At 50.4% G+C, this 20281-nt stretch overlaps 1 protein-coding gene across 3 annotated transcripts in view; it reads left to right on the plus strand.

The window, feature by feature from the left end:
• Window positions 1–11917, plus strand: part of SLC43A2 (solute carrier family 43 member 2) — a 42321-nt gene extending 30404 nt beyond the window's left edge. For all 3 annotated transcript variants that reach the window (XM_079130857.1, XM_079130858.1, XM_079130859.1), the window contains exons 7-14: window positions 1038–1171; window positions 1299–1501; window positions 1929–2075; window positions 4545–4683; window positions 6152–6281; window positions 7685–7758; window positions 8998–9121; window positions 9794–11917. In XM_079130857.1, coding sequence (XP_078986983.1) covers window positions 1038–1171; window positions 1299–1501; window positions 1929–2075; window positions 4545–4683; window positions 6152–6281; window positions 7685–7758; window positions 8998–9121; window positions 9794–9955 — 1113 coding nt within the window. In that variant the 3' untranslated portion in view covers window positions 9956–11917. The remainder of the gene's footprint in view (window positions 1–1037; window positions 1172–1298; window positions 1502–1928; window positions 2076–4544; window positions 4684–6151; window positions 6282–7684; window positions 7759–8997; window positions 9122–9793) is intronic.
• Window positions 11918–20281: the final 8364 nt, after the last annotated feature.

Raw genomic sequence — 20281 nt, forward strand, 5'->3', positions numbered from 1 at the left:
AGAGCTCTGCTCTTGGCCAAGTTGGTTCAGCTGTTTCCCTCCCAGGCAGGATTCTATGTCTGTGGAAGTCACATGGGGTCAGGATGAAGCCAACACCTCACAGTCTACGAGCCCAAGTTCCCTCCCCAAATCCTGTTGCTCTGTCAGGGCTTCAGCAAGGACTCTATCCTCTCCTGGCACCAGGACTAAGTCAAAGCCCCACTCCTTAGGGATGTGGAGTGGGGGCTACTATTGACAAGGGGAGGCAGTTACAGATGTGGACTGGTCACCTGGGAACCAAGGTGGTAGGAGGTGTAAATTTAGGACCAGCCATCCTGTGGACTTGGAGATTCTTTTGCTCTTGGATGATGGAAGAGCCTACAAATTCCTCCACCTTTTCTTGGTGTCTAACTGCTGGCCTCCTCCCTGGGCAGCTGTAGCTGGGCAGCTGTGTGCCAGTACTTTAGGGAATCTCATGTAGACACTGGAAATAAATGGTACTCACAGTAGTAACCACTAGCATGCTCAGCACTTTGGCAGGCTCACACCTACCTACCACACAATGCTTTAAGGACACGTGCCAGCATCACACCCATTTCACAGAAGAACCCAGGGAGATGCATTCATCTGTGCACCTAACACATGTGTGCTTCAAAGCTACCTTGTTCATGCTTCAGTGGACCAAGATCAGCAGCCTCCTGTCCTCATGGAGCTGGACTAACAGCAGACAAGTAAATCCATCAAGCAATGCAATCATCTCATCCAGGCTGCTCTCTGAGAGTCAGTGAGGCAGACGTGACAGTAACGGGGTGGTTAGCAAAGGCCTCTCCAAGGTGGCGACCTTTGGTCCAAGTTGTAGGCACGAGGGGTTAATGACATGCCAGGGCCAGGCAAGTTGGGATTATTGGAATGCAGGGTTTTGGATGACCAATTGACCAGGCTGACGGGGCTGTGCCTCCTCCTACAGCTCAGCACATGGTAACAGGGGCTTCCAGGTGCCCACTGCCCATTCTGACTCTCTCCCTTTGTTCCCACCTCCACCCCATTGTGCCTGGCAGCTCATCTACGACTCAGGTGCCTCTTTCATCATCATTCTTGTGGTCTGGGCTGGCTGCTCTGGGCTGGTTTTCCTCAACTGCTTCTTTAACTGGCCGCTGGAGCCCTTCCCAGGGCCAGAAGACATGGACTACTCGTAAGTCTACATGCTTTCTGTCCCAACCCTCATGCCAGCGAGGGTCCTGGATAGCACCAACAGATACTATCCCCATGCCAGCCAGGGTCCTGGATAGCACCAACAGATACTATCCCGTGGCCTCCAGGGTGAAGATCAAGTTCAGCTGGCTGGGCTTTGACCACAAGATCACAGGGAAACAGTTCTACAAGCAGGTGACCACTGTGGGACGCCGCCTGAGCGTGGGCAGCTCCATGAGGAGCGCCAAGGAGCAGGCGGCACTGCAGGAGGGCCACAAGCTGTGCCTGTCCACTGTTGACCTGGAGGTGAAGTGCCAGCCGGATGCTGCAGGTACCCACCGCGTGGCTCCACCCTCCAGGTCTGCCTGAGACATCAGTGTCTATACCCTGGGTGACTGGAAGGAGCTGCCAGTCCAAAACTGAAGGTGACAGTTCCAGCACCCCCTTGACTGGGGCCAGTACTAACTGAGACTCTGTGGGTATCATCTCATTAAATTCTCACTTCATCCCAGAAGGGTTGGTAGTACCATCTTCCCAGTTTCACAGATGGGCACAGTAAAGTTCAGAGAGCTGAGGGCTTTGCCCAGCTCCAGCTCCAGCACCGTGAACCCCACCAAGCTCTTCCTTAGTTCCCCCTGCCAGCCTCCAGCATGGAGTGACTTGGTCAGCACATTGGGCCTCCCTTCCGACCTTGCACCAAGCTGGGTGGTGAGTGGGCTGCATGCCTCAGCCCTGAGCCCTGTACCTTTTCCCCACAGCGGCCCCCTCGTTCATGCACAGTGTGTTCAGCCCCATCCTGCTGCTCAGTCTGGTCACCATGTGCGTCACACAGCTGCGGCTCATTTTCTATATGGGGGCCATGAACAGCATCCTCGAGTTCCTGGTCAGTGGCGACCAGAAGACAGGTAGGTGTCCCTTGGACCTCAGTTGCACAACAACCGGGGAAGGCGCCCCAAGAATGCCATTCATTGCCATCGGCTAGTCAAGCCCTACAACCACCTCCTGGAATGTGTTAGGCAGAGCTGGACCAGAAGGGCCCTGAAATGGCAGTGCCTGTGGCTGTTTGCTGTCAGAGCTATTTCACCACAGCTAGCCCTGACTGTTCTTTCAGGTCTTCATCAGGGTTTCCCAGTTTAGGAGGGAGGGAAGGACCAAAATAGCTCCATGTGTTTAGGGCATGGGGTGTATGTTTTCCAGTGCAGGTGGGGGAGGGCTGAGGATGTGTCTGTAAATGAAAACACTGCAGTGTCTTCCACCTGAGTGACACTGAAAGCCAACAAATCCAGCCCCACATAGAATTCCCCTAGGAGACTGCAGTCTCAATGTGTGGAGCCTCTGGGGGTCAAGGGGGAAGACAGCGTCCTGGGTGGAGACTGTCGGGTGCATACTGGAATCTGTACCCTATATGGGTGAAACAGGAAGGCAAAGATTTCCTGGGAGCATCGTAATCCAGTTGAGGCTTGTTAACTCCGAGAAGCAGAATTGATAATCCACGCGAAAACAGAGCGAAGGTCTTCAGCTGATTAGAGGGTTTGCTCCTACAAAGAAAGTCAGTACTTCCCCAGGGCCTGAGCTGAGTCAGCTTTAGTCATCCCAAGCGGGACAAACACATTCGGCAAATCCTTTTTATTGGCAGTCTCACTGGCATGCAACTTTCTTTTGTTGGTTTACTTGTTTTTTAACCAAGGGGAAGACACCATAGGCCTTGTAAGGAACAAAATACCAATCTATAACTAGGGTTAGAAATCCTGCTTTAACAAAGGCAAAAGATAGCAAAGGGAACTAGATAACACTGTTCCTGCTATGAAATGGGAGTCTGGTAGTAAAGCAAAGGTGGAAAGGACTGAATAGTGTGTGCAAAAATGTGTAATGAGCTGGCTATGGTGGTGCACGCATGTAAACCCAGTAGCTCTGGAGGCTGAGGCAGGAGGATTGGGAGTTCAAAGCCAGCCTCAGCAAAAAGCGAGGTGCTAAGGAACTCAGTGAGACCCTGTCTCTAAATAAAATACAAAATAGGCCTGGGGAGGTGGCTCAGTGGTTGAGTGTTCCTGAGTTCAATCCCCAGTACCCACACTCGCCCCCCAAAAAAACACCATGGGCTGGGATGTGGCTCAATTTTGCCTAGTATGTATAAGCCCCTGGGTTCAATTCCTAGTCCCAAAAAAAGAAGTAGAGGAAGTTTGGCGTATGGTAGACAAGGCATTGGTCTTCCCCATTGTGTCCCTCTGGAACACAACATCTACAGCCCTGCTTTTCCCAGAGAGGCTGCCACAGGGTCAGGGAGCTGGTAGGGCATAAGGACGAGCTCTGGCTGTCTAGGGGAGAACCTGGTGTCAAGTGGCTTGGCTGGTTGTCTGGGTGGATTCTTTGACCCTTCACTCTGAGTGCAGCAGGAGGTAATGTGACAGAGCAGCATTCCCACAGGGTCACACGGCAGTGGGGGACCCTGATTCTGCCAGGCCTTCCGCACATAGCACATCACTTCCCCATCACTTTGCTCAGCCAGCACCACAGGCCTGACTCACCAGCCTGCCTGTGATGAGGCACCGGCAGACAGGAAAATGTCAGCAGGCGCCTGGGCTGGGCCTGCTCCCAGATCCGCTGCAGGGAGTCTGCTGCAGTCTCCTCTGAGCCGGTCTTGGTGGGAAGTGGTGTGTGAGTGCTAGCCTGCCTCCTCCCCCATCCTCTCCTAAGGGCATTGCCTTTCCTACCACTAACCTTTCTCTTTTCTGCTTTCCCACCTTTGCTTTCTCAATGCAGTGATGGCCACGGGTAAGCAGGGGGCTGTCAGGGAACATTGCAACACCCTCCCCACCAGTCTCTCTTCAAAGGGAGATTTCTCACCTTGAACTCCCTACATCCTTTTGGGATGGGGGCGAGGACAAGGCAATCAGCTTTCTGCTATTTCCCTGAAACCATGCCCCCACCCTCCATAATTTTAAGTCTTGGTGATGAAAGCCTTTATGTCACAGTCTAAGTGAGTGGTGCTTTCCTGGTTTAGTCCTAGAGGCAGAAAACTAATGACCAGTCACACACAAAGACTCAGTCATGGACATTGGTAATTTTGTGGTTCCTGAGTCGTAGTGACTTCCTGGAACTTCTGGTGAGGGGATCGTTGTGACATACTGTATTTTATTAGCTATTTCTGGGAAATAGGCAGAGGATTTGGAGCAGAAAATCTAGTGAACTGCCTCTTGCTCCACCTTTGGTTTCAGAGACTGTCTCTGGGCTCCCGCCAAGACCTGCAGTGACAAAGGGGCCCTGGGGCAGACCCCAAAAGGACCTGTGGGTACCAGCCCCTTCCCAAGTCCCTCTCAGCCTGCCCCCTGGGGCTCTGTGCAGGAGCTCCTGTGACACAACTTCTTCCTCCCTAGTCGCCCTCTATACCTCCATCTTTGGCGCGCTCCAGCTGCTGTGCCTGCTGACTGCCCCCGTTATCGGCTACATCATGGACTGGAGGCTGAAGGAGTGCGAAGATGCCTCTGAGGAGCCTGAGGAGAAAGACACCACCCAGTGCGTAGGCAGAGCCACAGCCCTGCTCAGCCCCTGGAGAAAGCTCATCAAGTCACGTGTTAGGCAGGAACAGGGTGAGGGGTTCAATTTTTTAGGCAGCAGGACAGCAAGAGAGGAGTATGTTCTGTGGACTTGAAATTCCTTAAAGACACTCATGCAGCCATCCTGGTGCACATTCAGGTCCTCCACCTCTTTATGGAAATTCTTTGGTATGCTAAAGTTTGGAGGCACCAAGCTTGACCAAAGCAGGAAAGAAATCAGGGAAGACTATTTGGCCCCAGGATGGCCCTCAGATCCTTGGCACAAATAGCACTATGGGGCCATCTTGCCCACAGGGTTTATTCTACTCAGTTTGAGTAGAAAGCTGCTATAACCAATACATTAATAGATTTGTTGATGATTGGGAGGATTAAGCAAGGTGCCGGGGCCCTACTTTATGGAAGGTTTGGCCTCTAAGATCAGAGGATGAGTTAAATGCCATCTTCTGTGACTCCACCTTAATATAATAAGCTGCTGTTTATTGTATCAGGCCCAGTGCCAAGCACTTAACACACAATACCTCAGTTAAGCCTCACTTCACCACAGGAGGTGTATACCAGCATTATACCCGTTTCACAGATCAGAGAACTGAAGCTGGGAGTTTGAGTTGTTTGTCTGAGGTCACATAGTTAGGAAGTGGTGGGCCTTGGGACTTCCTGGCAAATCCTTGAGCACTTGGTATTGGTTCCTTTTTTTTTTAAATTCTTTTTTTTTAGTTGTTTTTAAAACTTTATTCATTTTATGTGGTGCTGAGTATTGAACCCAGTGCCTCACATGTGGGAGGCAAGCACTCTACCACTGAGCCACAACCCCAGCCCCCACATTGGTTCTTAGATGTGTGATCATTCATGGAGTGTAGGTGTGGGTGAGGAGACTGGACTCCGTAATAGTTAATTCACCAGGAAATAATTACAGAGAATGTTGTTATCTAGGTCAGGTCTGACAGCCAAGAGGTTATTTGTGCCCATCCTGGTTCCATCTGCTACATGTTTATTTCCCCTTCACCCTCTCTGTCCCCCTAGGGGAAATCCACTCACTCTCTTATTTGGCTTATTATCTGGCTGATTCCCAGTTTCCTGTGAGATTTGGGTACACTCAAAGCCATTGGTGCAGTGGGGCTTTGCTGCATCCTCACTGGGCACATCCCTCCCCCCCATCATCTGGCTCAGTCTTCAGTGAAGCAGGGTCATGTGTGAGGGCCACCTTCTCGAATCTGACCCTCTCCACTGATGTTCACACTCAGGGCTCAGTTGAGAAGGTGGATCAGGGATTGTCCCTAGTGCCCTGACAAAGTCCCTGAGATGTGCTTGGGTGGCCTGTGAGTCTTGCATCAGTCCACGTGCTGGGACTCCCAAGGCCTGCCTTCTGGGGAAGGGCCCACCTTCCTCCAGGGACCCTCCCAGTTCCAGCATATGCTCCATCTCCACAGAGGTGAGAAGAAGAAGAAGCGAGACCGGCAGATCCAGAAGGTTACCAATGCCATGCGGGCCTTTGCTTTTACAAACCTGCTGCTTGTGGGCTTTGGGGTGACTTGCCTCATTCCCAATCTGCCTCTACAGGTGGGTATGCGGGGAGGGAGAAGCTGGGTGGGGAAGGATCAAGAAGGGATGTTGTTTTAGAGACTAGAAGCTATCAACAAAGCAAAGTGACTTCACTCTTGTGATTTAGCCAATCAACCAACCTATCAGCCAACGAGCCAAACCAGCCGCATTATTTATAGGGCCTGCTACTTGCCAGGCTCTGTGCTCAATGGAAGAGTGAGCCATAAAAGAGGTGTTTGTTTTCTTGGTTGGATTTTTGTGTGTGGGGGGTGGGGGTGGCAGGGGCAGTATTAGAGATTGAACCCAGACCTTTAATTTTTTTTTTATTTTTATTTTATTTTTGGTGGACATTCTACCACTGAGCTATATCCCCAGCCCTTCTTATTTTTTAATTTTGAGACAGGATCTTGCTAAGTTTCCCAGGCTGGCCTCAAATTTGCAATCCTTCTGCCTCAGCTTCCCCAGTTACTGGGATTATAGGCATGCATCACCATGCCCAGCTTGTAAAGGAGGTTTGGATTGTCTTTCACAAAACTGTTCTTTGTGAAGGCACATGGTTCTCCTTGGTCTCTTGGACATCTCACATACCATGAGAACCACCATCATGTATTTACTGGAACTCTGTAGGGTAGTTGTGTGGTTACTTGTTTTTCATTTACTCAAACAGCTGGAATCAGATGTCCAAAGAGGTCTGGCCAATCTGTAGTGTGGTTGGGAGAATCTACCTCTCTAGAACAAGAATGCCCACAGGGCCTCTACTCTGGAGACAGTGGAGAAAGACCGAGATCATGGCTTGGCATCTGGGTTCAAAGGCTTGATTCCTTTGCACAATATTTCTGATGTTTTTGAAACCTGACTCTTGTCAGAGATTGCAAGCAAAGTAGACCTTGTCACCTGCCTGGCCCCACCCTTTGATCTATGAAAGTGTTCTAATAGTAGATTTTGGCCCAGTCCCCAAGTTCACAAACTATGAAGGGATACAAGTGATGGCATTGCTTCCAGATGGGCGTAGCCCAAGTCCAGATGGTTATCTTGCACCAAGCGCAGTAGGAAAGCAAGAGTCCCTCCCTGTTTACAAATGGCCAGGTGTTGAAGTACGTTGAACACACAGGTGTGAACACCCACAGATTCTGTTATGTGTCTGTGTCAACACTGGGATATAGACCACAGCAAGGCATGGGAGACTGCGCTAGTTCTAGGTGGGAGTATCCTTGCTTCCTGGATGTCCCCCCTGGCCTACTGCAATACAGGAAGACCCTCGTCCTGACCATCTTGCCCAATCAAGGGGCAGTGCTCGGTGGGGGACAGCCAGCTGTTGGTTTGCCCCTGCTTCTGTGGCTCAAGACCTCAAGAACGGGAGGGCAGGGGGCAAGGTGAAGACCCTGGTGGTCTTTTGCTCATGCTTTGTTCTCTCCCCTCAGATCTTCTCCTTCATCCTGCACACCATCGTTCGAGGATTTATCCACTCTGCTGTTGGGGGCCTGTACGCTGCTGTGTAAGTTGTGGAAGCTGCAGGCATTCTAGTGGACAAGGGGAGGGCATGACCTGGGAGGTCGTTGTTAGAACTGAGACCCTGAGGTTGGGCCAACCTGCCAAGGCAGGTTTTATCTTCTTGCATGAGGGGACGAGTACCAGGGTTTCTGCTGGGTGTGTCAGGGCAAAGCCATACCTGATGCGTGGTTGTGGGTCAGTGAACAGACAGTTGGGTGCACACAAGACTTGGCATTTAACATGAAATCAGTTCTCTCAGCCAAGGTCAGTGACCCTGTTCAGCACATTAGGGCCCCTGGGGCTGCTGCTCATCCAAGTCCAGGGCTTCCCTGGCTGCTCAGTGGGAACGACAGGGATGGGTTCTGGCTGCTAAAAGCTAAATGCTGAAGTTCTAATGACCCTCAACCAGGGCAGTGACATTGATGATTGAGCCCAGAATGTGCCAGATGGTTCTCACCCAGAGCCTTAAAGGGCCCAGTGCTAGCCATAGACTTCTCAGGCCCTGGCTAAAATGAAACGGTATCTTTATCCAAAGGCCACCCAGCTGTTCCTCCTCCTTTGGCCCAGGGCTTGGCCCAAAAACTGGAACCCAGATACCATCATCTGCTGTCTGTGACTAGGAGACCAGCTCATTCCTTACTGGGAGCCCCTTCCCACCTCTGGGCAGCAAAGCCTGATGTTTGCTGAGCTTTAACATAGAACTCACTCCCTCTTCCAGCAGTATCCCATGGGGGTCATTCCAGGTCTGCTTGTCCCCTGCCTGGCCCCCCCCAAGTCCTGGAGGAAGTTGTGGCTGCCCTGGCAGGGCGTGAGGGAATCGGGCAAGAGCAGTGATGCTGAGTTTCCGTGATTACACAACGCTCCTCGGGAGGAGGGTGCAGCAGAGCCAGGCCCAGCCTCCCAACCTGCTCCCTGGGCCCATTTCCCAAGCCGCAGACTCCTATTGGCACCGTGGTTCCTACTCAGCTCAGCCAGACACCCATAGGCCCTAGGCACATCTGGGTAGGGCAGGTGGGGTGGGCCCTCACCAGAGTGTGAGGCCTTGGGCTGGCCCAAAAGAGAACTGCAGAACTGCTCAGTAGAAGGTGATCCAGGGACCCGACCATCCTCTGAGGCTGTTCTCGCCTCTGCCTCCAAGCAGGTGTAGCCCAGGGCACCAGTACACCTTGGTCAGTTGAGCCAAGGCAGTGTTTGGGAAGCCAGAGATGGCCCTGACTGTGACAAGTCTCAATTGCTCCAACAGGTACCCCTCCACACAGTTCGGCAGCCTCACGGGACTGCAGTCTCTGATCAGTGCACTCTTTGCTCTCCTGCAGCAGCCACTGTTTTTGGCTATGATGGGTCCCCTCCAAGGAGACCCTCTGTGGGTAAGAAGGGTTAGAGCAGAGTGTCAGGGGCATCGGTTCCACTCTGTTGACTGGGAGCTGGGGGCTTCAGAGCACTGAGGATAGGCAGTTTGGAAACTTTGGTTAGGACTGTGTCCCCTTGTCAGTGGTGGCCAGGTAGGAAGAGAAAAATGGCCCCTTTTGACTTGAGTTTGGGGTAAGTAAAAGAAAGTTCCTGTCCCAGACCTTCCTGCCAAGGACCAGCTTTTTTTTTTTTTTTTTTTTTTTTTTAAGTTGGCAATAGGCCTTCATTTTGTTTATTTATATGTGGTGCTGAGAATCGAACCCAGTGCCTCACACATGCTAGGCAAGGACTCTTGCCACTGAGCCACAACCCCAGCCCAGGACCAGCATTCTTAATCAGGTACCATGAGTTGTCACAACCCCACCCCCATCCCTGAGACTCAGAGCAGTGGGTCTGAGGTGGGGGGTCAGGCCCGGAGGACTGCTGGTAGCCTGTGGGGAACCGGGAACTCAGATGCTGGAATGTGGAGTGACGGGCCCTGGGACCTCTTGAATCTTCCTGTTTGTCTTTCCCTCTCCTCTCCTGTGACCAGCTCTTTTCTCCAAGCCTGAGTGTGAGGGAGGGTGTTGAGCTGATTGCTGCCTGGCCCTCACCCCCCCGTGATGGCCCTCTCCTCCCCACCTCCCCAGGTGAATGTGGGGCTACTCATCATGAGCATGCTGGGGTTCTGCCTGCCCCTCTACCTGATCTGCTACCGGCGCCAGCTGGAAAGGCAGCTGCAGCAGAAGAGGGAAGATGACAAGCTTTTCCTCAAGATCAATGGCTCATCCAACCGGGAGGCCTTCGTGTAGCACTCAACACCTCAGGACTGTGGCCTCCTGCCCATGCTTCAGTGACTGACCAGTGTCCTCCTCCTCACCCTAGAGGACCCCATACACCCCCAGGATCCTCTCCTTCACCACGTTGGAGTCCATGCTCCCTCCCAGGGCTTTGGTCCTGCCTTGGAGCTCTGCGGTGAAAGGACAGGAGAGGGCCCAGGATGGGCGATTTTCCTACTGTTGGAAGCAGGCTGCCCTGGCTTTGCTCTGCCACCCCTAGAGACCCTAGGGCCTTGGGTGTCCATGGTGCCTGCAGGAGGAGCCAAAAGCACCCCCAGCAGGCAGGCTCTCTCCCTTAAAGGTCTGGATTCTGCCTCTTGCCAAAGCAGAGGGGACTGCCATCTACTGCCCACCACCTGCCTCTTGGCTGCATGCCCACCAACCACACCTGCCTGAGGACAAAGGCTTGCACTGTCTGCAACCCCCTCGCCTGGCCCCTCAGCCTCCTCCCATGGTCAGTCTGTGGCTGCCTGAGGAAGGAAGGACCCGCTTCCTGTTGTTGGTGCTAACCCCTTTGTAATCCCAGCCCCCTGTGGCCTGTCCATGGCTTGTCCTCTCATTTAAGGCCTATGGAGAAGCCCCCTGGCACATAGCCTAGGGCGGATGGAGGGCAGGATGGTCATACAAAGCCTCAGGAGCCATGGACCAGGCTGCTTGGTTGTTCCTCACCTCCTTCCTCCCTCAGGGCTGGGGGCAGGTGGGGAGCATGTTTCCACTGCCACCCTCGGTCTAGTCTGTGACCTGAAGGGAATTAAAGGGCACCACCAGGGTACCTTCCCGACACACACACACAGCTGTTTCTGTGGGGTAAAAATAAGGCTGTGCTGACAGACATGGAGGCCCAGGCCCGCACAGGAAAGGAGATTGATGAGGAACTATGGGGATGTATGTTTGTGCAGAATGTGTGTACATATGTGGTGTGTGTGAGAACCCTAGGGTCTGCCCTTATCCCCACCAACCAGACCAGAAGCCCGCTGGGCCTGGGCAGTTCCAGGGCTCAGGAGTCAGCCTTACTCATGACCAGGAGCTTGTCAGAGTCACGGCGCCCCCTGCTGGCAGATCTGCCAGGGCCCTGGAGCTGTTTACATGGGAGAAGCCAAGCCTGCCTGGCTGGCCAACCAGCCCAATTTGACTGCCCCCAGAAATGTGTCGAGACCTGCTGGTTGCTGAGAGGAGTGGGTTGATTTTTAGGTCTTTAGTTGTTTTTCTCTTGTTTTATTATACTACTTTTTATAAAGCAATAAATCCATTTTCCTCCCAAGTAAGGGCCGCCCCGCCTACCATATCAGTTGATGGCAGTATGTGCCTGTTTTGAGCCTGAGAAGAAAAGACAGGACAAGATGTTCTGCCACTGACCAGCCCCAGCTGTACTCGGCTGCTCATCATTTCTCGGGTGACCTGACTGGGGAGGGGCAGTGAGCCAGGAAAAGACCTTGCGTCTGCCTCCACCCCAGACAAACTGGGCTGTACAGAAGTGTGGGCCACCCCTCTACTGTCTGTCCCAGCCAGACAGCTAATCCTGACCTCGTCTCAGTACCTACACGGATTTCCTGTCACTGCTCCACACCCAATGATTCCTCCTGAGTGCAGGATATAGGGGGACCCAAGAGAACCTCAGGCTTGGAGAACAGCGTCAGGATGTGGTGGACAAACAGAGGAGGAAAGGACAGACCCAGGCCTAATTTGAGCCCCACAGTAAAAATAAACCACCGAATCTCATAGGCTCAAGTTTACTTAAATATTAAGAATCACAACCCATCTGGAGCACTATAATCCCAAAGGCCAGGGAAGCTGAGGCAAGAAAAATGACAAATTTGAGGCCAACCTTGGCAACTTAGCAAGACCTTCAACAATTTAATGAGATCCTATCTTTAAAAGGGTTGGGGATGTAGCTCAATGGTAAAGGACCTTATGTTCAATAACCAGTACCCCCCCCCCAAAAAAAAAAAAAAATAGAAATCACAACCCAAAAACATAATGGACTTGGGAATGTAGCTCAGTGGTAGAACACATAGTAAGCATGTGTTAGACCTTGGGTTCCAAACCCGCCACCTCCCTTGTCCCCCCACATCCCCCAAAAGGAAACCACTGACATTTTCCAAACCACTTCCCAGATGCTGGTATGTGATGTGTTAATGGTTATTCTAATTTAAAAGGTTTATAGTCTAATTTTGGAAATGCTGAGTTAAAGTCAAGCATGTTCCTTTGTAACAAACATTCTCATGGTCCTCATGGTGTTGAGGGTCTCCAAGAAAGGGTATGTGTGCTGCCAAGGCCCACTCTAACCACCAGAGCCATCTCCAACGTGGCTACCTGCCGCAGAGCTCCAGGGTGTTGGTTAGAGTTGTAGATCCCAGTACTGGCCTCTGACTGGTGGTTCTGGTGCCTCCCAAAGTTTGAGATGCCCTGGTGAAGAGGAGAGCAGGAATGCTGACCAGCGAGGTCCCTTCCAGCTGGGAACTGGTGTTGATGTTGGATAGATGGCCTGTGCGCTGCCCAGCAGCACCCAGACCCAGTGTCCACACCCTTAGGGAGGGGCGCTTTGAAGGAAAATGCCAGCACTGAGAAACTAGAAGTGATGGTGGAAAACAATCTGTAGCCATCAGTGAGTGGGGATTAGAGGAGTGAAAAGGGGAGCCAGCTACAGAGGTGGTAGCGAGCCAGATGGGTTGGTACCCACTAGTCAGGATGGGGGACTGTCATGCTGCCTTTTTACAGAGCTACATATTTTCTTGTTACTATCAATAAATCATGGTAACAATCTAGAATTAAATAGATACTAGCATCCCTGTTTTACAGCTGGAAAAACTGAGGCCACAGAGGTGGAGTAACTTGCCCAGGGTTGAGGGCAGGGCTTACATATGGGTTTTAAGACATTTGAGCAACCAAGGCCTCTAGACCAGGACATTCCCTTCTGAGCAGCAGCCTCAGGGCTTCTGGAGCAGGGCAGCAACAGCCCAAGAAGGGGAGGAAGCTTAGGTAGAGTTTTCATTTCTTGGAGCTAAGAACTTTATTAGAAAGGGGGGTGAAACCTATCCAATAGGGTCTTTGGGCTGTGGAGGCTGATGGGTACTTGAGGGTGCAATTCCCTAGATGTCCCAACCTCAAGAGGAATACCCTGAGATGGAGACTGATCACAGGCAGAGGACACCAAGTGGCCACATCCCTCTCACCTTCACCTTTGCCCTCCAAGCGGGGAAGTAACAGGAAGTGATGTCTAGTCTTGTGGTTTCAGAGTGAGGAAAGGGGCAGAGCCAGGCTTAGGGACACTGTCAGGAACCCCTCTCCTCTCTAGTCTCCCTAGACTCTGGGATCAAGGCATCTTTTCATGCTGGCTTCCTCCGAACCCCCTAGGCCTCGGCCTACAGCTCCCACTGCTGGGGCCTGTACATAGAGACCGTTCCAACCCTCCCAAAGGCCAAAGAGAAGTTTCGGGCCCTCAGGGACTCCTTCCTGTTTTGTTCCACCTCTTTCCCTCCTGTGCCCAGTATTGTCCCAATCAAAAGAACTCCTCCGCAGACCTTCCTTAACCATGGCACTGCCTGCCCCAGGCAGTCTGAGGAGGACCTCACATTGCTCTAGGCTGAAAGGACACTGAAAATGGGGAGGACTGTCCCAGACAGTAGCACACACATTCAGCTATGTGGAGTTTTCAGTGCACTTGCCTGTCAACCTGTGTGAATTTGAATAGATATATTTGGGGGAGGTGGGCCAGGTGATGTGGGACCGGGGACAAGCTCTGAGTGACCTGTGGTGAGGAGCTGTAAAATCTTCTCATCAGAATCAGGCTTCAGGGGCCATTTCAGCAGCAGCTCCCCTTCCCTCCCCGAGGGGTGACATGAGGGTTCTCATGGGCTCTTAGGGCAGCAAGGTGTCGATTACCAGGGGCCCAATTAAGAGTGATGGCCTGTTTTCCCCAAATATAGATGATAGGCTTATGAGGGTTAAGAACTTAGGACCTTTAAAGTGAAGGTCTTATGTATCCTCAGGCTGCAGGCCTCCCGTGGAGTTGGGGGGGAGGGTCAGCGTAAGCAGGCAGGCTCCATAGACTACTCCTCTATGTCTGACTCACCCTGAACTTCCCAGGTGTCAGGGAGGTGCATCATCCTCCGTGAGGGCGTCCTGCCACAGCTCCAGCCTCCCTGCCAGCATGGAGCCACTGCCTGTACCCCATGTTCTCTGTAGTTAGTCATTCTACCCTCCTGAGCAGGGTCTCTGCACTGACATCTCCCTGACCTTGACCCTTCTCTGAGGCAAACTCAAAAGCTCCATCTCCGTTAAGGAGACAGCGAGGGAGGAGCAGCCAAGTGAATATGAGGGTAAAGCACCTGCACAGTAGCGTACCTGGCACTGAACAGAGTCTTATCCACAGCGGCACTATTTTTGTAGCCCTGACACAGAGCAGACAGCACAGTGAGGCACCCCCTCACACACTCACCCACATCCGTATGACAGGGCCTCTACTTAGGTGGATCTGACCATGACAGGACCATGGCCCAGTAAAGCAAGTGAGGTGTGTTCCTGCTGACCCTGCTCCTCCCATAATCCCTCTCTCAGCAAAGCCTTAAGCTATTTTCCCTTGATTACTTTCCTTTATGTCTTTCACATTTTGGTAAGAGACTTAGCCAAAAAGCATCTCGAGGTCATCTCTAAGTATTGGGCAGGTTTGTACTGAGCAGAGTGACTCAGTTCCAGCCATGGGGGTAGCATCATCTCCTTGAACACTGCTTGGCTGTGCCTCTGACTCTGTGTGTGTGTGTGTGTGTGTGTGTGTGTGTGTGTGTGTGTGTGTGCGCGCGTGCACACAAGTCTGAGATGTATCCTGGGTATGTTGGGATATGTACATGTTTGAGGAGTGTGTAGGAGCTTGACTGTGTGCCTTGGCACCTGTGGGGATCAAAGGGCTCTTGCCTCACTGGATCCCTTTCTGTTGTTGATAGAAGCAACATCTAGGCAGGCCGGTCGAGGGTCCAGGCCCCAGGCCCCAGCCCAGTCCCTCAGAGTGGTGCCTGGAGAGTTTATTCCCCATGGTAACCAGGGTCAATGTGGCATCACTGGCAACTCAACAGCTGACCCTGACTTCCCTGTCCCTTTGCTGTTTCTAGCACCTGGCTTACTCCTGGGCACACAGTAAGCACTCAATAAATGTATGCTGAGAATGACTAAGAACTGCTTCTTCCTTGGTTGCTCTTTGGTCTCTTTCTCCCTGGGTCACACATCTCTTGCAGATGCCCTGTTCCCTTGTCTGAGGTGCACTCCCTGACCACACCCTCCTGTATGCTGTGGTTGCTGGTTTTCCTTTCTGTACTGTCCTGGGAAGAACTGTGGGCAGGACAGAGTAAGGGGCCTCCTGGTGGGAAGCTCAAGGCTTGCTGCTGAATCCTAGTTTTAAGGGAGAAAGAATTGCCTCTCCTACAGGTTTTTCACCAAGTTGGCCACCTACCTAGAAGGGCCCTGGGCAATGGCAGCAGGAGGGAGGGAACTTCTGGGGCCCCTCACCCGGGGAAGCCCCAGGGAGATCCCCATTCTCACTGAACCAGGGGGTGTGCTAGTGGGGGATTGCCTGATTGTCAGAAGCATGGCCCCTGATCCTATTAGGGTGGAGGGGACTCAAGGAAGGTGTGGGTAGCAGGGGTGATGCAGCTCAGACAGGGATGAGGGGCAGCCCGTAGCTGCTCCTTGTTAGGAGTGCAAACTCAGAAGCCGAGCTCTGCCACATCTCTCTGTTGTTACCTTTCTTCCCATCAACCTCCTACCCCAGTACTGGAGATTGAACCCAGGGGTGCTTACCACTGAGTTATATCCCTAGCTATTTTTTTTTTTTTTTTAAATTTAAGACAAGGTCTCATTAAGTTGCTAAAGCTGGCCTTGAACTTGTGATCCTCTTGCCTTCACCTCCCAAGTGGCTGGGTTTATTTTTTTGTTTGTTTCTGGTACTGGAGATTAAACCCAGGGGCGCTTTGCCACTGAGCCACATCCCCAGGCTTTTTTGCTTTTTATTTTTTATTTTTAGACAGAGTCAGGCTAAGTTGCTGAGGCTGGCCTCAAACTTGCAATTCACCTGCCTCAGCCTCCCAAGTCTCCTGGAATACAAGTGTACCAGGCTCTGTGCCTGGTTCTTATTGTTACCTTTCGTTTGCCCACTTTTTTTCTTTATGTTTTAATCTTTTTTATTTGTTCTTATTAGTTATATGTGACAGAATTTTTTTGACATATTATGCATATATGGAGTATAACTTCTCACACTTCTGGTTTTTTTTTTTTTTTTTTTGGACTGGGGATTGAACCCTAGGGTGTTTTACCACTAAGTTATACCCCTGGCCCTTTTGATTTTTTATATTGAGACAGGGCCTCATAAGTTGAGGGTCTTGCTAAGTTGCTAAGTCTGTCCTTACTTGCAATCCCCTGCCTCAGCTTCCTGAATTGCTAGGATTACAGGTGTGTACCACAATGCCTAGCTCATATCTCCACTTTTGATGAGACAGCACAAAAAATATTTCTCTAATATAAGGAGAGCCACAGCATAACAGTATAAGATCTGTGGTCATTCAGGGGCATCTAGACTTGACTTCCATGTCAGGGACACAAGGGGAATGCTGGACTGTAACCCCCATCTAGAGAGACAACCTTGATACAGCTCCAGCCAGTTACTGTCACATGGAGATGAGCCCTGTTTTGCCAGATCTGCCAGGGCTGCTTAACCACTGAGCCACATCCCCAGTCCTATTTATTTTTTTATTTAGAGACAGGGTCTCACTAAGTTGCTTAGGGCCTCACTAAATTGTGAGGCTGGCTTTGAACTTATGATCCTCCTGCCTCAGCCTTTAAAACCACTGGGGTTTCAAGTGTGAGCCAAATTTTTTTTTTTTTTTTTTTTTCAGAGAAGCTGGAAACCCTGAGTTGTACATAAAATATTCCCTTTTTCAAATGTTGATTCTGAAGAATTTTTTAGAAAAATATCACAGCTGCTGAAAACATTTTTAACCCTATGCAGAACAAACCTGTCAGAGGTAAGATGTGGAGGAGATGAAGGGTCTCCTCTGCCTTTGGTTTCCTCTGCCTAGCATATGCTACTCTTGTCTCCCTCCTATGGTAGACTGTGGTCCTGCATAGGCTGGGGACCTTTTCTTTTTACTTGTCTCCCTCAGCTTGGCTCATAATGAATGCTGTTGAGTGAGCAAATGGGTTAAACACTCTGATCTGGTTTCCTGAGTGGTGCGCAATCCCTATTTAGGGACAGGCAATTGTCAGGGAAGCTCAGAACAGAGCCAATTTGCCCTCACGGCCCAAGTCCTTGCCAACTCCTGTGCCCAACAGGATGATCTGGGCAGCCAGGGTCATGTGTTGTCCTGTTCCTTTGTCTGGTGCCTGTCTCCTCAGCAGAGCTGGAATTCCTTGAAAGCTGGCACATACCTACCTAGGTCAGCACTATCCCATCATCCAGTTCCCTGGATGGTGCCTGGCATGGAATAGCTGCTCAGTAAATATTATGGATGACACTGAAAAAGAGACAGACAGAAATAAATAGAAAAGAAGCTGAAATAGAGACAGACTAGGAGAGGAGCATGTTCTCATCAGCCAGGAAGGGACAGAGCAGAAGATGGAAACCGTGAAACACAGTCTCCCTGAGATATGTGGAGATGGGTTATGGAGCGGCTGTAATGGAGGCGGTCACAAGGACTGGCCAGCTAGGAGACACTGCAGGGACTGGAACCATGAGATGAAGGGGGTGGGTGGAGGGAGAGAGAGAACAGGAGAAAGAAGACAGCTGCAAAGAGAAGGTGAAAGAAACACAAGCCGAAGGCACACTGCCCAGAGTAGGTAACGAAGACTGACCATGGGCAGCCGCGGGGAGGGGTGCAGAGTTAGAGAAGGAACCCAAGAGGAGAATGAATAAGACAGGTAGAGAGTAGGGGCTGAGGTTATAGCTCAGTGGTAGAGTGCTCACCTAGCACGTGTGAGGCACTGGATTGGATCCTCAGCACCACATAAAAATGAATAAATAAAATAAAGGTATTATGTCCAACTACAACTAAATATTTTTTACAAAAGAGAGAGAGAAGCAGAGAAGTGCAGAGAGATAGAAGAAAGAGAGACATAAAGAGAAATGTGGAGTGGAAGAGAGAGAGAGAGAGAGAGAGAGAAGAAAAAGAAACAGAGAGAGTCAGGAAAGAAAAAGACATACAAAAGAAACAAAGAGCTGCCGGAGAGATGATAAGAAGACAGAGGGAGCGAGGCAAAGAAAGACACAGAGAAAGATAGTGGTGACACTCCAGAGTGGCGTCTTTCTCTCCTTCCTCTTTTAGGCCTGGAACATTCAGAAGCAATTCTGAGGAGTGTTGGTATCCATCCCTCCTTCCTTGGAACACCCTTTCCCCATAATAATAACATGGAAATTTGCCATGCCCTGCACAAAATTGCTTTAGGTACATTGCTTCACTTGAAGAATCAGCAATCCATGAGGCAAGCACTTACTTTCATCTCCATTTTACAAATGAAGAGCCTGAGACACAGAGAGGTTAAGTAACTTGCACAAGGTGGCAAAGGATGTGATAGGGCTGAGGCTCTAAGGCATCAGTCACCAGTGTGTCAGTGGGCCAGTGACCCACAGTGGTCACATTGGAAAATGATGTGACCCTTGCATGTGAAGGCTAACCCTATGTATAGGTGAAGCAAACTTGCTAGGGTAAAAAAGATAGAAGAACCAGAACTCAAAATAAAATGTGGAGGGCAGAGGCTGTAGCTCAGGGGTGGCTCACTTGTCTGGCACCTGTGAGGCACTGGGTTGGATCCTCAGCACCACATAAAAATAAATAAATAAAGTTATTGTGTCCGTATACAATTAAAATAAGTAAATAAATAAATAAAATGTGTGTGTGTGGGGTGGAGACCTTGTTTGAATACTGAATTTCTCTAAAAGAAATGACATTATGACAATTTTTAGATAACCATGAAAATTTGAAAATGAATTAGGGAAGTGATACTATTTAAAAATTAGGGCTGAGGGTGCAGCTCAATGGCAGAGTGCTTGCCTAGCCATGTCCCAAGCCCTGGGTTCTATCTCTAGTACTGCAGTAAGAAAAAGAAATGATTAATTCTGGTAGGTATGACAATGACGCTGTGCATTTATAAGGAAATAGTTATATTTCTTTTTTGTTTTGTTTTGTTGTTGTTGTTTGGTATTGAGGACTGAACCCATGGGCACTTAACCACTGAGCCACATCCCCAGCCTTTTTAATATTTTATTTAGAGACAGGGTCTCACTGGGCTGCTTAGCACCTTGCTGTTGCTGAGGCTGGCTTGAACTCGAGATCCTTCTGCCTCAGCCACCCTTCTGTAATCTCAGCCGCTGGGATTACAGACATGTGCCATAGTGCCTGACTAAATAGCTGTATTTCTAAAACACACAAGTTGGGTGCTGTGGTAATGTTAAATTACTCCTGGGCTAAATCTCCAGTACTCCCCCAACCCTCCAAAAACTAAAACACACGCTGAAACATGGAGGGATGAGGTGACATGAGGTCTGACATCAGTTTTTAAATACTTCAGGAAAGAAAAGAGATGACTCAAGAGCAGCAAATTCCCCAGAATGGTGAACCTGGGAAGTGAGGAAGGGGATTCCCGAAGGTCCTCAAATGACTCCCCAGCCCATAGAACAGAAGGCCACTTCTCTTACTTGGCATTCAAGGCCCCATCTGTGTACCATCTCACCTCACTTTCCACTCAAGCGCTAACCAGCATGCTCTGCTCTCTTCTCCCACTTCCAATTCTGCTACTTCCTGGAAATGATATTCCTTCTTTCTGGCCAAATCTGGTTCAAGTCCCCCATGTCCCAAGATACTTCCTATACCACCTCCAACCTTCTCCACTGCTGATCCTTGCATCACACATGGTCACCTTTATCACAAACTGCCTCAATTGCTGGTGATTTTTTTTTTTTTTTTTTTGTGAGAGCTGACAGAACACTCTATGAACTCCTGGAGTCCAGAGGTTGTTTTTCATGGATTTTTTTTTTTTTTTTTTTTCCTGGTGGTACTGGGATTGAACCCAGGGGCACTTTACCACTGAGCCACATTCTCAGCCCTTTCTTATTTTTTATTTTGAGACAGGGCCTCACTAAGTTGCTTTGGACCTCATTAAGTTGCCGAGGCTGTCCTTGAACTTGCCTCAGTCTCCTGAGCCGCTGGGTGTTTTTCATAGATTCTGATGGTTGTTTTGTTTTTTTCACCCCAGTGACCAGGGCAGCCCTCCAATCACCTCAAATATAGAGCAACTCACCTCAACTACGGAGCCAGTTTA

The sequence above is a fragment of the Sciurus vulgaris genome, assembly GCF_902686455.1.
Source record: "Sciurus vulgaris genome assembly, chromosome: 3".
Taxonomy (NCBI): Eukaryota; Metazoa; Chordata; class Mammalia; order Rodentia; family Sciuridae; genus Sciurus; species Sciurus vulgaris.